Source organism: Anomaloglossus baeobatrachus, chromosome 6 (assembly GCF_048569485.1).
Source record: "Anomaloglossus baeobatrachus isolate aAnoBae1 chromosome 6, aAnoBae1.hap1, whole genome shotgun sequence".
In the NCBI taxonomy this organism is placed as follows: Eukaryota; Metazoa; Chordata; class Amphibia; order Anura; family Aromobatidae; genus Anomaloglossus; species Anomaloglossus baeobatrachus.
In genome coordinates, this window is record NC_134358.1 from 69,982,922 (window position 1) to 69,997,304 (window position 14,383).

General features: G+C 45.1%; 1 protein-coding gene across 47 annotated transcripts in view; it reads right to left on the reverse strand.

The window, feature by feature from the left end:
* The window catches only part of RIMS2 (regulating synaptic membrane exocytosis 2), a 990,720-nt gene that overhangs the window by 786,072 nt on the left and 190,265 nt on the right, over positions 1–14,383 (reverse strand). For 38 of the 47 annotated variants that reach the window (XM_075353016.1, XM_075352974.1, XM_075352971.1 and 35 more), the window contains one exon: positions 3,733–3,744. The exons of the other annotated variants lie outside the window; for them this stretch is intronic. In XM_075353016.1, coding sequence (XP_075209131.1) covers positions 3,733–3,744 — 12 coding nt within the window. The remainder of the gene's footprint in view (positions 1–3,732; positions 3,745–14,383) is intronic. 47 annotated transcript variants of the gene reach the window in all.

A 14,383-nucleotide genomic window follows, 5' to 3' on the forward strand; every position in this document is an offset into this window, starting at 1 on the left:
CTACTAAAAGTGGTCTAAGGAAGGATGACCGGCATACTGGTGACATAGTGTCACAGGTGTGTCACGGTGTCATGTGGTTTCTGGCCATAGAAGGTCACAGCATTTGGCTGCACAAAATGCTCCCTGACTTTCCATTGTTCCTGCTGTCAGTATTTATTGGTATAGGTAGCTTTCCTGCTGGATTCATCTCTCTCACTTTTGGACCCAGCAAGAGCTCGCCTTCCACTCAGCTGCTGATCATCAGTAACTCTTGGTGCTTATGTGCCGCCCCCGTGCCAGCAGCCGGTCGCTGCTCGGGCCCGGACCTTCAGGGGTGGTGGCTCGAGGGTCTCCGGACCCGGGGGTCTCGTGTACACGCCAAATAAATGGGGGGCGTAGATGTACGGGCTGGGTCGTAGTAAGTTCGTGACGCCACCCACGGTATGTGGTGAGGTGGGACACCACCGCTGCTGTTACGGGGCACCCGGGGGAGATGTTGTGCAGCAAGTTGTTAACCCCTCCGTGGGCAGGGATGGTGGCACCGGGATGCAGTGGCTCTGGTACAGGGGAGATGACGACCGCAGGGGGTGCTGGTGTACTCACTGTTAGTAAAACACACAAGTCTGTGGTAAACCAAGGTGGTGGTGGCCGGTGCCGCGGCAGGTTGCGTTCGGGATCACCCACCCGGCTGGTGGTCTCTATCCTTTTCCTGCATCGTTGTGTAAGGTGGACTTTCCCAGTATAAAACTCAGGAGTCCGCTCCCGGCTGGATGTGGCCTGAGGAGCCGTGCCCGCAGACGCTGGCCCGTGGGATCTATGGGCCCTGGCGGTGACCTCTTATCCCTAATCGGTGGGATGTTGTCTTCTATGAGGGACTTTGGGTGGGACAGGACCTCTAGTCCTGGCCTCAATCGGTTAATTAACCAGTTCCACTTGTTTCTGGTTCCTGGCTTCAGGGTCCGAGTACCCCCCTTTGTGCTATGGTTTCCGGTTCGGTTCCCCGTGTCGGTACCGGCGGGCTACAACCCTGGCCCGGTCCACCTCGGTTCCGCCGAGCCGTCTTCCCATCTCCTGCTGACGGAGACCACCGTCTGCCTCCTAGCCAGTGGCACCAGGGCTCCTATCCTGGTACCGTTCAACTTGAACTTCACTGCTGGAGCTACCCTTAGCTCCAGCCCACATTCCTCTCCAAACTGAACTCTAAAGCTTATCTGCTCTTTTTCCCGCCCTGGGCAGTCTAAACTCCTGGGTGGGCGTGTCCCAACCGCCTGGTCACGCCCACTGGTGTGTCTGTCTGTCCCTAAGGGGGGTGACTAGGGTTTTCTTGGTTGGCTGTGTGTTCCCTAATGAGGGAAGGTGTTATGCAGGGGCCTATTTGTGACTCCCTGGTTTTGAAAGGGTGTCACACTTATATACCTCTTCCTTCCTGGGACTGGTGCTGTTGATATTATTCAGTTCCTTCAAGCCCTGGTTGCAAGCAGGAGGCTTGTACTCCTCTGTGATATCGTTGCTGAAAACTTTGCTGACCTTGTACCTGAGTCATATATGGATAAGTAGTTCATGCTCTTACCCGTGTGTTCTTGTGTCTTCTATAGTTATTTAGTGGGGTTGACAGAGAGCTCATCCCATCCGTTCCCTATTTAAGGCCCAGCACTAGGGATACCTAGGGTCAGATATCCGGCTTGGTGCATAGGTGCGGAACCTATCTAGGGTGGTGAGGGACCCAAAGAACCAGCGGTAGGTTCGGCCAGGAGTCACCATCTCCCATCTCCCCTTCCCTAGACACAGGGTTTCCCTTCACTTTTATCGTGCGCTTGGCACCTCCCCGTACCTAGAATGACACCTAACCATAAGTGTCCACAGTCATAAGCACCACTTGTTTCGATCATACAAAAGAGCTCCTTTCGTAAAAAACTTGCTACAATAATAATGTAGAAAACCTTCAGAGACTATAGAGAGTCCATGCCTGAAAGGGAAATAACTTTTTGTAGTACAGGACAACCAACAATATTAGGCGGGTGATTATATTGTTTCATTAAATTTAACGATACCATTTTACTTGTTTTTTTTAGGTAGGGATAGAAAGAAGAAGAAGCATTTTTGTGTCAGCAACATTCTATTATTGCCTCCTACCGGTAATAAACATTAGTCAAGATATGGCGCATGCTCCATACTGATACAATACCGTAAAAGCTTGGTGACATACAGTCTCATTCAACTAAAAATAAGTAACTCGAGGACTTAAAGGACTATTTTCATCTCAGACGTTTATGGCATATTCACAGGATATAAAATAAATGTGTAACAGATGTCTGTCCTGCGCTTGTCTGAAGAGGTGGTTGCGCATGCGCTGCACACTTTTGTCTTCTATGGTAAACACAAACAAAAGAATACAGCAGCACTCTGTTAGCGCTCAGATATATGAAAACATAGAATATATGAAATTTAAACTGCATTAATGCTATATGGAATATTTTTCGGTTTATCAGACGCATCATATTATAAGACGCACCCAAATTTAGACAAAAAAAGTGGAAAAAAGGGCGTCTGTCTTATATTACAGTGGTGTCTTACCAGGGTGGTCGGCAGCGGTGGTGAAGCGGGGTCATAGGAGGCAGGGGCGGTGGTGGAGCAGGGCGATGCTGTGGGCCTTGTGGCGAGTGTCCCAGATGCTGTCCCAAAAACTGTCGGCGGTGCGAGCTTCAAAGAAATGGCGCCCGGAGTTGGTGCGTGCGCAAATGGACTCTCGGCTCAATGACAAGCCAAGATCTCATCAGCACACGCGCCACCTCCGGTTGCCATTTTCCTTAAGTCCGCTGCTGGGAGATCAACGGGCTGGAGGCAGCACGTGTGCAGATGAGATGTTGAGCTGAGAGCTCCATCTGCCTATGTGCCGACTCCATTATTAGAAGCCCTCATCGCCCGCAGTCCCAGCACAGCTGCCGCAGAATTGCCCATGCCTCCTGCTACCCCTCTCCACCACCTCCTGGTAAGCTATATTCGGATTATAAGACGCACCCCTCATTTTCCTCCCAAATTTTTGTGAGTAAAAGTGCGTCTTAATATCCGAAAAATACAGTACTTGTAAAATGAAGGCACTTAGAGAAAAAATTGGCCAATTCACGTGACCCCATCAACCGAGGCAAGATGACCCTTATTTGATGGGACCTTATCTAAATTTCATGCCTCTCCTGGGCAGTCAATAATACTGTATATGGGCAGGTAGGATCCGGCACTAAGTAAAAACACACCACCCTGGGAGGAGAGTACAGTCAGAATAGAAGGTTATCTATACCTCCAATATATACTACAAAAAAAAACCCTACATCTCCAAATAGAACATAACAAGTGTGAATAGGTGCCAGCTGCAACAACTACACTAATTATAGCAGATGGCACCTGTTCACACTTGTTATGCTCTATATGGATATACAGATTTTTTTTTTTTGGAGGGGGAGTATGTCTTCTAGTAAAGAAAATTATCTGAGCAAGTAGGCTTGGCTGTTTTAGGTACACCCAGTGAAATGAATGGAGAACAGCGCATGTACAACCAGCGACAGTAACTGCATCATTGGAAACCCCGCCATAGAGAATTGCTTGAAAGATAAAAAAAAAGTGCCATATTCATACACAGAAATCAGGGAAAAAGTCATGCATACATGTAATTCACGCATCAACGTAAGATTAATCCAGTTAGAAACATATTATTAGTGAGAAATAATATGAAAAAATAAGATAAGAAATGATTCTAACCACTTTATCCTCCTGCAGCAATATCCGGGAAAGACAGCACAGAGAGAAAGAAGACAGAAGAGGGAAGAAAAAAGTGTTATGCTCAGTAGTAAAGTTACACAGTTGTACAGGTAACACAGGGTTAAAATAGCAAAATGAGATATAAAAGTAACAATAGATACATAAGACAAGTGAATCTAGCACAACATAGGATATTACTGGTTGGCTAAGGTCATATAGTCAGGAGAATAAATGTTAGGCAAAGTTACACCCATTAGACAGAAATATTGAAAGGTGGCTCATATAAGAGAGATCTGTGTAGGGTCTGACCATTAAAGCACCACTCCAGCGCTACAGTGGTGCTTTAAATCTAAATCCCCCACCCCTGGTCTAATACTCACCATCTGGCGGCTTCATCTTTTTTTAGCGTTGCACCGCTCCTGTTGTGCCATCTTGAGCCCCTAACTTCGGACTGGCCGGCAGTCAGAAGTTATGTCACAAGTTCTCAATGCAAGTCTATGAGAGCCAGGACGAGGCTCTCATAGACTTGTATTGAGTTGTGACCTCCGGCGCGCTCCATGAAACACTGGAGCAGCCGGCAGGTCACCTATCACAGGAAACCAGCAAGAGCAGGGAAGAAAGATGATGAAAGCGCAAGTAGGTGAATAAAGAAAGGGGGCAGGTGACTTAGATTTAAAGCTCCATTCTAGTGGTGCAATAAAAAACAACAACGCTGGAGTGGTGCTTGAAGACCACCACTGATTGAGATTAGAGTTGGCTGTTTTTTAGATCTGCTGTCATACGGTGTTCAGATCCAGACTCATTAGGTGTCACAGCAGCGTCAAGCTCTGTTCACACTGCAGAGCCTGACAGCCAACCTGAAGTCTCCAAGTTGTTCAGCCATAGCTGGGCATCAGCTGTTTCATGTCCGCTATTACTCAGTCCTGCAGGAGTTAATTCCTGCTGACCTAAGGAACTCTGCTAGAAGCTCAGGTTGCTAATTATCAATCACAGCCATCTCCTTCCCATATAAGATTCTGGACCTTACTACTTAGCGCCGATTATAGCTTTAGCTTAACTCTAGCGATTCCGGTCATTCTGGTGATCCAGTTTGTGGTGATCTGTAGTTGCTATTTTTCATGGTGTGGAAGTTCCCTTGTTGTGCGTTTCCTTCCTTTTATTTCTTCATTCCCCTGTACAGATGGGCGTCTTCATCCTCCGGTGCCACCTCTTTCGGCCATCTTCGTCCTTCTGAAGCCTGTGTGCATGACGCGTCTACGTCATCCACACTTGCTGGTTCTGCGCACTAAAATACTTTGATCTGCCCTACTCAGGACCTGAATGCCGTCAAGAGTGCATAACGTCGGACGTGTCATGCACCGCGGCTTCAGAAGGACAACAAAGGCGGCGACAAAGATGGCCGAAAAAGGCGGCACCGGCACCGGAGGACGAAGGCGCCCATCTGAGCCACATCCACCGCAGCGACCAGTTTAGGTGAGTATTATAAACTGTTTTTTATGTTGTACACAGCGGCCTGGGCTCATATATACATCATATTAGAATGCTGTATATAAGAGCCCACTGGTGGTTGTCGCAACTTATAGGCCGAAAAACCAGTGACAGGTTCCCTTTTAAAGACGTTATGTGCACATACCCCGAGGCTGGGCAGATGACCGTATTATCGGTCTGAGTGCGATCCAACAAAACATTGCATCGCACTCGGACAAATGTTATTCTACGGGGCCGTGCACAAGTCTGATTCTTTTGTTTGTCAGAGGTAAAAATTGCTGCATGCACGAGTTTCCTCTGTAAGATGGATTGCACTTGGCCATGCACATCAGTGGATCTGTCAAAACATTCCGTCCGCACTTGGATGATATCCGAGTGCAGTCCAATTTTCATGGACTGACAATATGGAGAAGATAGAGAATTTTGTTTCTATTTTCTCGGATGTGGAGAAAATATGTGTGAATAGCATAATTGATCCAATTTTCTCGGATGAGAAAGCCTAGCTTTATATATGTCTGGTTCTGCCACTCACTAACCCCTTTAAGACTAGGTGCAGACGACCATTTTTTTTCTCATCCGAGAAAATCGGATCAATTATGCTAACCATACAGTGATCAGAGTTTGATCAGAATGTGATCCGATTTTGTCCACGGAGCCATAGACGTGCATAACCAAGTTCGATCCAATTCACAAAGGCAACTCGGGCATGCGGCCATTTTTACCTCGGACAGACTCAGTCCAAGGAAAAAAAAAAATCAAACTTGTGCACGGCCCCATAGAATAACATTGGTTCGATATTTTGTTACTTCGCACCTAGCCTTTGTTGTCTGCACCTAGCCTTTGTTGTCTGCACCTAACCTTTGTTGTCTGCACCAAGCCTTTGTTGTCTGCACCTAGCCTTTGTTGTCTGCACCTAGCCTTTGTTGTCTGCACCTAGCCTTTGTTGTCTGCACCTAGCCTTTGTTGTCTGCACCTAGCCTTTGTTGTCTGCACCTAGCCTTTGTTGTCTGCACCTAGCCTTTGTTGTCTGCACCTAGCCTTTGTTGTCTGCACCTAGCCTTTGTTGTCTGCACCTAGCCTTTGTTGTCTGCACCTAGCCTTTGTTGTCTGCACCTAGCCTTTGTTGTCTGCACCTAGCCTTTGTTGTCTGCACCTAGCCTTTGTTGTCTGCACCTAACCTTTGTTGTCTGCACCTAGCCTTTGTTGTCTGCACCTAGCCTTTGTTGTCTGCACCTAGCCTTTGTTGTCTGCACCTAGCCTTTGTTGTCTGCACCTAGCCTTTGTTGTCTGCACCTAGCCTTTGTTGTCTGCACCTAGCCTTTGTTGTCTGCACCTAGATTTTTTTGTCTGCACCTTGACTTTGTTGTCTGCACCTAGACTTTGTTGTCTGCACCTAGACTTTGTTGTCTGCACCTAGACTTTGTTGTCTGCACCTAGACTTTGTTGTCTGCACCTAGACTTTGTTGTCTGCACCTAGCCTTTGTTGTCTGCACCTAGCCTTTGTTGTCTGCACCTAGCCTTTGTTGTCTGCACCTAGCCTTTGTTGTCTGCACCTAGCCTTTGTTGTCTGCACCTAGCCTTTGTTGAATTTCATCCATAAAAGTGAATAAGCCTTGTGGCACTGTACTAATGTCATAATATGGCACCTATATAATAGGAAGAGGAGGGAAATCCAGTGCCAACACCCTCTGGAGTCCTCTCAGATTTACCCACCTGATCTTTCTTTTGCCTTCTCTCTGTGAAATTGTCAGGTTCAGGCATTAATCGAGTGTGTATGGAGCATGTTGCATTGTCAGGTGATAATAATAATATAATAGGTGATGCCAGCAATATGGACTGGACCTGTCAAGGGTGTGCCACAGGTGACAGACAGTCATGTGGTTTCTGGCAATAGAAAGTCACAGTGTCTGGCTGCGCAAAATGCTCCCTGACTTTCTATTATTCCTACTGTCAGTATTCATTGGTATAGGTAGTGTCATGATTCGCCTCCCTATCCACATGGCTAGCGGGCGGATCCTTCTCTCGGGCCTCACTTCCGGCCCCTGGATGCCTTAAAAGCTGACACTTCCAGTGAACCAGCGCCGGCTATAAGCTTAGTTCTGCTTTGCCTGTGATTGTTGGTCCTGTGAGTGATATCCTGATCTGTCTGTTCCTGTGCCCTTGTGCCCTTGTCTGTGTTCTGTCCCCTGGTTGTCCCTCCTGTCCTGTGTCCCCCCTCCTATTTCCCCACTTGGTTGCTTCCTCCGGTACTGACCTTAGCCTGACTTTAACTTCGCTTCTGCTTGCTCCTCCGGTCCTGCTTCTGCCCGTACGGTGTTTGACCCAGCCTGTCTGACTATTCCTCACATACCCTGCAGTTCTGCCTCTCAGCTGTGCTGATTAGGCAGTGCATGAGAACGCTGTGCATTTCCTTCCTGGTTCTCATTGCTCTGTGTAGTGTCGTCTGCTGCAGAGCTCTGGCTCCCCCTGGTGGCAGCATTACAGGTAGCTTTCCATCTCTCCCCCTTTTGGACCCAGCAGGAGCTTGCCTTCCACCCAGCTGCTGATCATCAGTATTCTCTTTGTGCTTAAATTCTCCCATCTTCCCTGGACTGGTGCTGGTGATATTATTCAGTTCTTTCCAGCTCTGGTTGCAGCAGGTGGCTTGCTCTCATCTGTAGTATTGTTGCTGAACTCCTGCCTGTCATCTGTGGATAAGTAGTTCATGCTTTTCCCCCTGTGTGTCCTCCTTGTGTCTTCTCTAGTGTTTAGTGGGGATGACGAAGAGCTCATCCCACCCATTCCCTATTTATGGTCCAGTACTAGGGATAACTAGGGTCAGGTATCTGGCTCGGAGCATAGGTGCGGAACCTATCTAGGGTGGTGAGGAACACTACCAGCTGTAGGTCTGGTCAAGGACAACCATCTTCCCCTTCCCTAGACGCAGGGGTCCCCTTCCCTTACGTTCCGCTGCTCGCTTGGTAATTCCCCATACCTAGCATGACAGTACCCAATAAAGAAGTGATAATTATAATTATAACACTTTTGATTTAAATGTTCTATTAATTCACATATTTTCGACCTGCTGGAAATGTTTCCTACAATGTTGAAATTTGCGATGTGCCTGCCGTTATGAGGGCTCATGGCTCTGAACCCTTGCTTGCCGCTTTTTTCATCAGCGTTCATCAGTAATGAATTTTGAACCGTCTCCAGCTTTGTTACAATGTATGAGTATAATACATCCGAAAAAATTTTAGGAGGGCGACACACTAGTTAACAAGTCGCTGAGATTGGCGCTGGATAACATTTACACAGCAGATGCCAGACAAGCTGCAATTTAAGTGCCAAGAACAAGGCTGTGTACGTCATACGGAAGCGTTAATTTGTTGAACCTTGTGATCCGAGAGATATTTAATATAACCGTTAATTGAATTAAATCCCAAAATACGTATTAGGTACAGTAATTTCTCGTGTAGTGCTTATTCACACAGCTATATATAGTGCATTATTTTATGTTTGTGATCGTGTATGATTTTCCATTAGGTACATGGCACAGACTCTAAACTTTGTGTTCAACATTGTGATCAATTAATACATTTGCCAATTTAAGCTGAATGATTATTTCCTATCCACTCTGAACCTTAGTTGACAGTCAAAATCAGGAAAAGGACCGTTCTTTATCTTCGCTCTTCACTTGTGTTTTACCCATAGATGTCCTTTGCCATCTGTTTGCAATTGCCCGATGTCAGTTGACATCTATGATGTCGATAAGTGATGACTGAACTCGCAGATATCCGAGTTCGGCGGAACTAACCGGGCTTAAAAAACAGAAATCAGCTCCGGCCCAGAATTGATCCCAGATATTTGGCCAGACATCAGTCCCCATATAAGCATATAAGTCTATGAGGACCAGAATCCGGAGCTTAAAAATGGTGGTAGAAGGGATAAGAGGGTTAGCACAAGCGCGCTATACTTACCGAGTCTCCAGCGCGGTTGTCACTGCTTTCGGTCTACTCACGCTTCTTCCAGGGCTGCTTATTTACTTTCATGCATATTCACCGACAGTCCTGGCATCTGTGATTGCTTACAATCAGACAGTACCCCCAGCCTGTGTGACAACATCACTGTCATTTCAGATGTAGCAGAGCTGGAATCATTTAGGGACCTGATGTGGTTGACGTTGGACCTGGGTGTTTTTGGGTTTAACAAATTGGTGAAAGAGGGTGTATTTTATTTCAAATGAAGGAGTTTTGGGGTGTTTGTGTTAATTTCTTTTTACTTACAGATTAGTAATGGAAGAGGTCTCAAAGATGCCTCCCATTACTAATCTAGGGCTTAGTGGTAGCTGTGGGCTTTTATTAACCCCTTATTACCTCTAATTCCACCACACCAGGACAATCGGGATGAGCTGGATAAAGTTCTGGGATTGTCACATCTAATAGATAAGACAATCTTGGGCAGTTGTAGGCTGCTATTTTTAGGCTGGGAGAGGCCCAATAAGCATGGGTCTTCCCAGCCTGAGAATACGAGCCCATAGCTGTTGGGCTTTATCATGTCTGGGTATCAAAATTTGGGGGGACCACACTGCATTTTATTCTTTATTATTTATTTAAATAATTTTAAAAAAGCCACATGCGGTTACTCTTATTTTGATACACAGCTAAGATAAGCGCACAGCTGGGGGCTGCAGAACGTAGCTGTATACTTTATCTGTGCTGGGTATTATAATAGGGGAGACAATACGCCAAATTATTTATTTTTATACCATGATAGTGACCCACAGACAGGGTCCGTGATCGCAAGCAGTCAGATGCTGTCACACAGGCTGGGTAGCACATCTGACTGCAACCAATCACAGATGCCAGGGCTGCTGGTGGGCAGGGAAGCAGTGAATATGTATGAGGCTAATAAGCTGCCCCAGAAGAAGAGTGAGCGATCCGGAAGCAGTTGCATCAGCGCCAGAGACTCAGTAAGTATAGCGAACTTGCTTTATTTTTCCTTTATTTTTCTTTTATTTCCCAAGTTGCCAAGCCCCGATCATTAGCCGGTGTTCTCTGATAACTTTGGACGGGGATCCGTCACCCGGATACTTTTGAAACTGCGTGGGTCCGGACCTTAGCAGTCCGGGTCCACCCATCACCACTCCTGATTCTCGAGTAACCATTTTCAGGAGGCCAAAAATGTCTGGTTTTCCATTGTAAGACCCTTTAGGAATTCCTCTTTTTTTGGCTCTTTATAAACCTGAAACATTTTTTTCTTGATGATTTATTAGCCCTTTTTTTAAGGTTTTAACCTTCGGCTGTTTTTTCTTTTTTCAGCATTTACCCAGTGTTTTGAGCGGATCTTTTGTATTTGTGTTTTCCAGAAATTTTTTAACTCCATTCACTAGGCAAGAAGCAATTTTACGAGGAAAAAACGCGGACAAAACACTTAACAAGACGCCCGAGCCTCTCCCGGACGTGTTTTGAGCCTTTCCTGTGACTTTTATTGAAGTTATGGAGCATCTTCACAGCTGAAGATTGGTCAAGTGACTTCTTTTAGTCGCCTCAAGGCTTTCGAAGAAGAAATTAAGACAGAACATGTGCACAGCAAGTCACTTTGACGTTGCTGTGCATATATTCATTGTTTTTAGTGTTTACTGAGCGCTTTTTCAGGTGTGTTCCAGGCAGAAACCTCCTGAAAAAGACATTGTGTGCACTTTTAAGATGTTGTGCATGCAAAAAACATCTTTTTTAGGTAGGTTTGTCCTGAAGAAGCACCAAAGAACCATCACAAAATGTGAATACAGTGCGCAAAAAGGTAAAAATGACATTGCTGTGCGCATATTCAGTCTTTTCCTGCTTTTAAGTGCATCAGGATTTGGAAACTTTGAAGTGCTTAAAAGAAGGTGCATGCTCATTCTCTGAGCTAAGCAACTCACTAGTATAGTGAAAATCGAGGCGAAAAGATGCCACTTAAGAAAGCATGGCACAACTGCCAGAGAAGCCTGGGAAAAAAACATGGCAGAAAAGACGCCGCCAGAATCCTTTTACTGAGTTTTCAGATCAGAAACTACTGAATGGAATCTCAAACTTTTCAGGAATTTTTAGATTTGGCGAGTTTCTCACAGTTTCTGCTTCAAAAACTCCTTTAAAAACCCAGTTTGCACATGACCTTAGGCTATGAGGGTTTTTTAGGTTGTTTTTTTTTGAGTGAATCTTCTCCAAAATCCTCTACAAAACTGCTTTGAAAACTCTTGGAAAACTCTTCCAATTCATTTCTATGGGTAATACACTTTGCTGAGGAATATTTTAAGCTTTATTTTTCATGAAAAGGTATTGAAAAAAAGTGATGGAAAAAATAAAGTACATGTCACTTTTTTAACCCCTTCACGCTGCAGTCAATTTCCGTTTTTGTTGGGTTTTTTTTTAAAATAAAATGTTGCTTTTGTCGGCATATTCCGAGACCTGTAATGTTTTGAATTTTCCGAATCTGACGCTTATTTTTTGCACCCTGGGCTGATGGTTTTTCTGGATTTCATTTTGGGGTAGATATATTGCCTCTTAGTGCATTTTATTCCAATGTTGTGGAAAAAAAAAAATGTAATTCTGTATTTTCATTTTTTTTTCTCATTATGTTGTTTACAGATCAGGCTGACTTATTTTATATTTTGATAAAACAGATTTTTACAAATGCAGCGATACCAAATATGTAGTGTTTTCTTTTTTATTGTTTTAATTTTTAATAGTCCAAAGGGGGGTGATTTGAACTTATAGGGTTTTTTTATTTTTTTCATATTTTTCAAAACATTTCTTTGAACTTTTTACAGCATTTAATAGTTCAATTAGGGGATTTCAAGCTTCTCTGATTGCTTTTGCTATACAGTCATATGAAAAAGTTTGGGCACCCCTATTAATGTTAACCTTTTTTCTTTATAACAATTTGGGTTTTTGCAACAGCTATTTCAGTTTCATATATCTAATAACTGATGGACTGAGTAATATTTCTGGATTGAAATGAGGTTTATTGTACTAACAGAAAATGTGCAATCCGCATTTAAACAAAATTTGACCGGTGCAAAAGTATGGGCACCTCAACATAAAAGTGACATTAATATTTTGTAGATCCTCCTTTTGCAAAAATAACAGCCTCTAGTCGCTTCCTGTAGCTTTTAATGAGTTCCTGGCTCCTGGATGAAGGTATATTTGACCATTCCTGTTTACAAAACAATTCCAGTTCAGTTAAGTTTGATGGTTGCCGAGCATGGACAGCACGCTTCAAATCATCCCACAGATTTTCAATGATATTCATGTCTGGGGACTGGGATGGGCATTCCAGAACATTGTAATTGTTCCTCTGCATGAATGCCTGAGTAGATTTGGAGCGGTGTTTTGGATCATTGTCTTGCTGAAATATCCATCCCCTGCGTAACTTCAACTTCGTCACTGATTCTTGCACATTATTGGCAAGAATCTGCTGATACTGAATTGAATCCATGTGACCCTCAACTTTAACAAGATTCCCGGTGCCGGCATTGGCCACACATCCCCAAAGCATGATGGAACCTCCACCAAATGTTACTGTGGGTAGCAAGTGCTTTTCTTGGAATGCCGTGTTTTTTTGCCTCCATGCATAACGCCTTTTTGTATGACCAAACAACTCAATCTTTGTTTCATCAGTCCACAGGACCTTCTTCCAAAATGTAACTGGCTTGTCCAAATGTGGTTTTGCATACCTCAGGCGACTCTGTTTGTGGCGTGCTTGCAGAAACAGCTTTTTTCGCATCACTCTCACATACAGCTTCTCCTTGTGCAACGTGCGCTGTATTGTTGACCGATGCACATTGACACCATCTGCAGCAAGATGATGCTGCAGGTGTTTGGAGGTGGTCTGTGGATTGTCCTTGACTGTTCTCACCATTCTTCTTCTCTGCCTTTCTGATATTTTTCTTGGCCTGCCACTTCTGGGCTCAACAAGAACTGTACCTGTGTTCTTTCATTTCCTTACTATGTTCCTCACAGTGGAAACTGACAGTTTAAATCTCTGAGACAACTTTTTGTATCCTTTGAGAGTTGTTTTGAGGAGCCCATGATGCCACTCTTCATAGGAGATTCAAATAGGAGAACAACTTGCAAGTGACCACCTTAAGCCCGCTTTACACGCTTCAATATATCTCACAATCTGTCATTGGGGTCAAGTTGTAAGTGACGCACATCCGGCATCGTTTGTGAAGTATCTGCGTGTGACACCTACGTGCGATCAGGATTGAACGCAAAACCGTTCATCGCAAACACATCGTATCTTTGTCTAGAATTGAACGTTTTGTTGCACGAACCTAGTCAATTGAAACGTGTGACATCCCTCATACGATTTTGATGTCTGAGGCTATGTGCGCAGGTGTGCGCTCTGCACCGCAGCTTAAAAAAGGTCCGCTTCAGAGCGCAGCTGAAAAGCTCCTCCATAACGTGGAGCTCCCCATCCTGAGAATACCAGCCTTCAGCCGTATGGCTTTATCTGGCTGGTTTTAAAATTGGGGGGGACCGCACGCCGGTTTTTTTAATTATGTAATTATTTATTTCACTGCACAGTATAGACACGCCCGCCGGCTGCTGTGATTGGGTGCAGTGAGACACCTGTCACTCAGCGTGGGGGCGTGTCTCACTGCAACCAATCGTAGGCGCTGGTGGGCGGGGAAAGCAGGAAATACGAGATTGTTTAATGAGCGGCCGGCTTTTTCAAAATAGTAAAAGCCGCCGGAGCAGTGTGAATGCCGTGCAGCGCCGCGCCGGGGATCGGTGAGTATGAGAGAGGGCTGCTCAATTCAGTTACTCAGGAGTTTAGCGGTCACCAGTGAGTCCTTCACAGGTGACCGCTAATCAGGACGCGACACAGACAGAGCCGCAGCATGACAATGAAGTCCGGTGAAGTTAACCCGAGTTCATTCTGACAGTGCGGCTCTTTCTGTGTCTGCTGTCATCTGCCATTCAGCTCTGCTACATGGCTGTCTGTGTCTGCTGTCATCTGCCATTCAGCTCTGCTACATGGCTGTCTGTGGCTGCTGTTAGCGGCCATGTAGCAGAGCTGAATGGCAGATGACATAGTAAAAACGCATCCCTACACATTACACACGCTTGGCAAGTCAATAAATTAAAAAAAAAAAAAAAGGGTGCCCAATGCATACGTCACAGAACACATGATCTAAAGG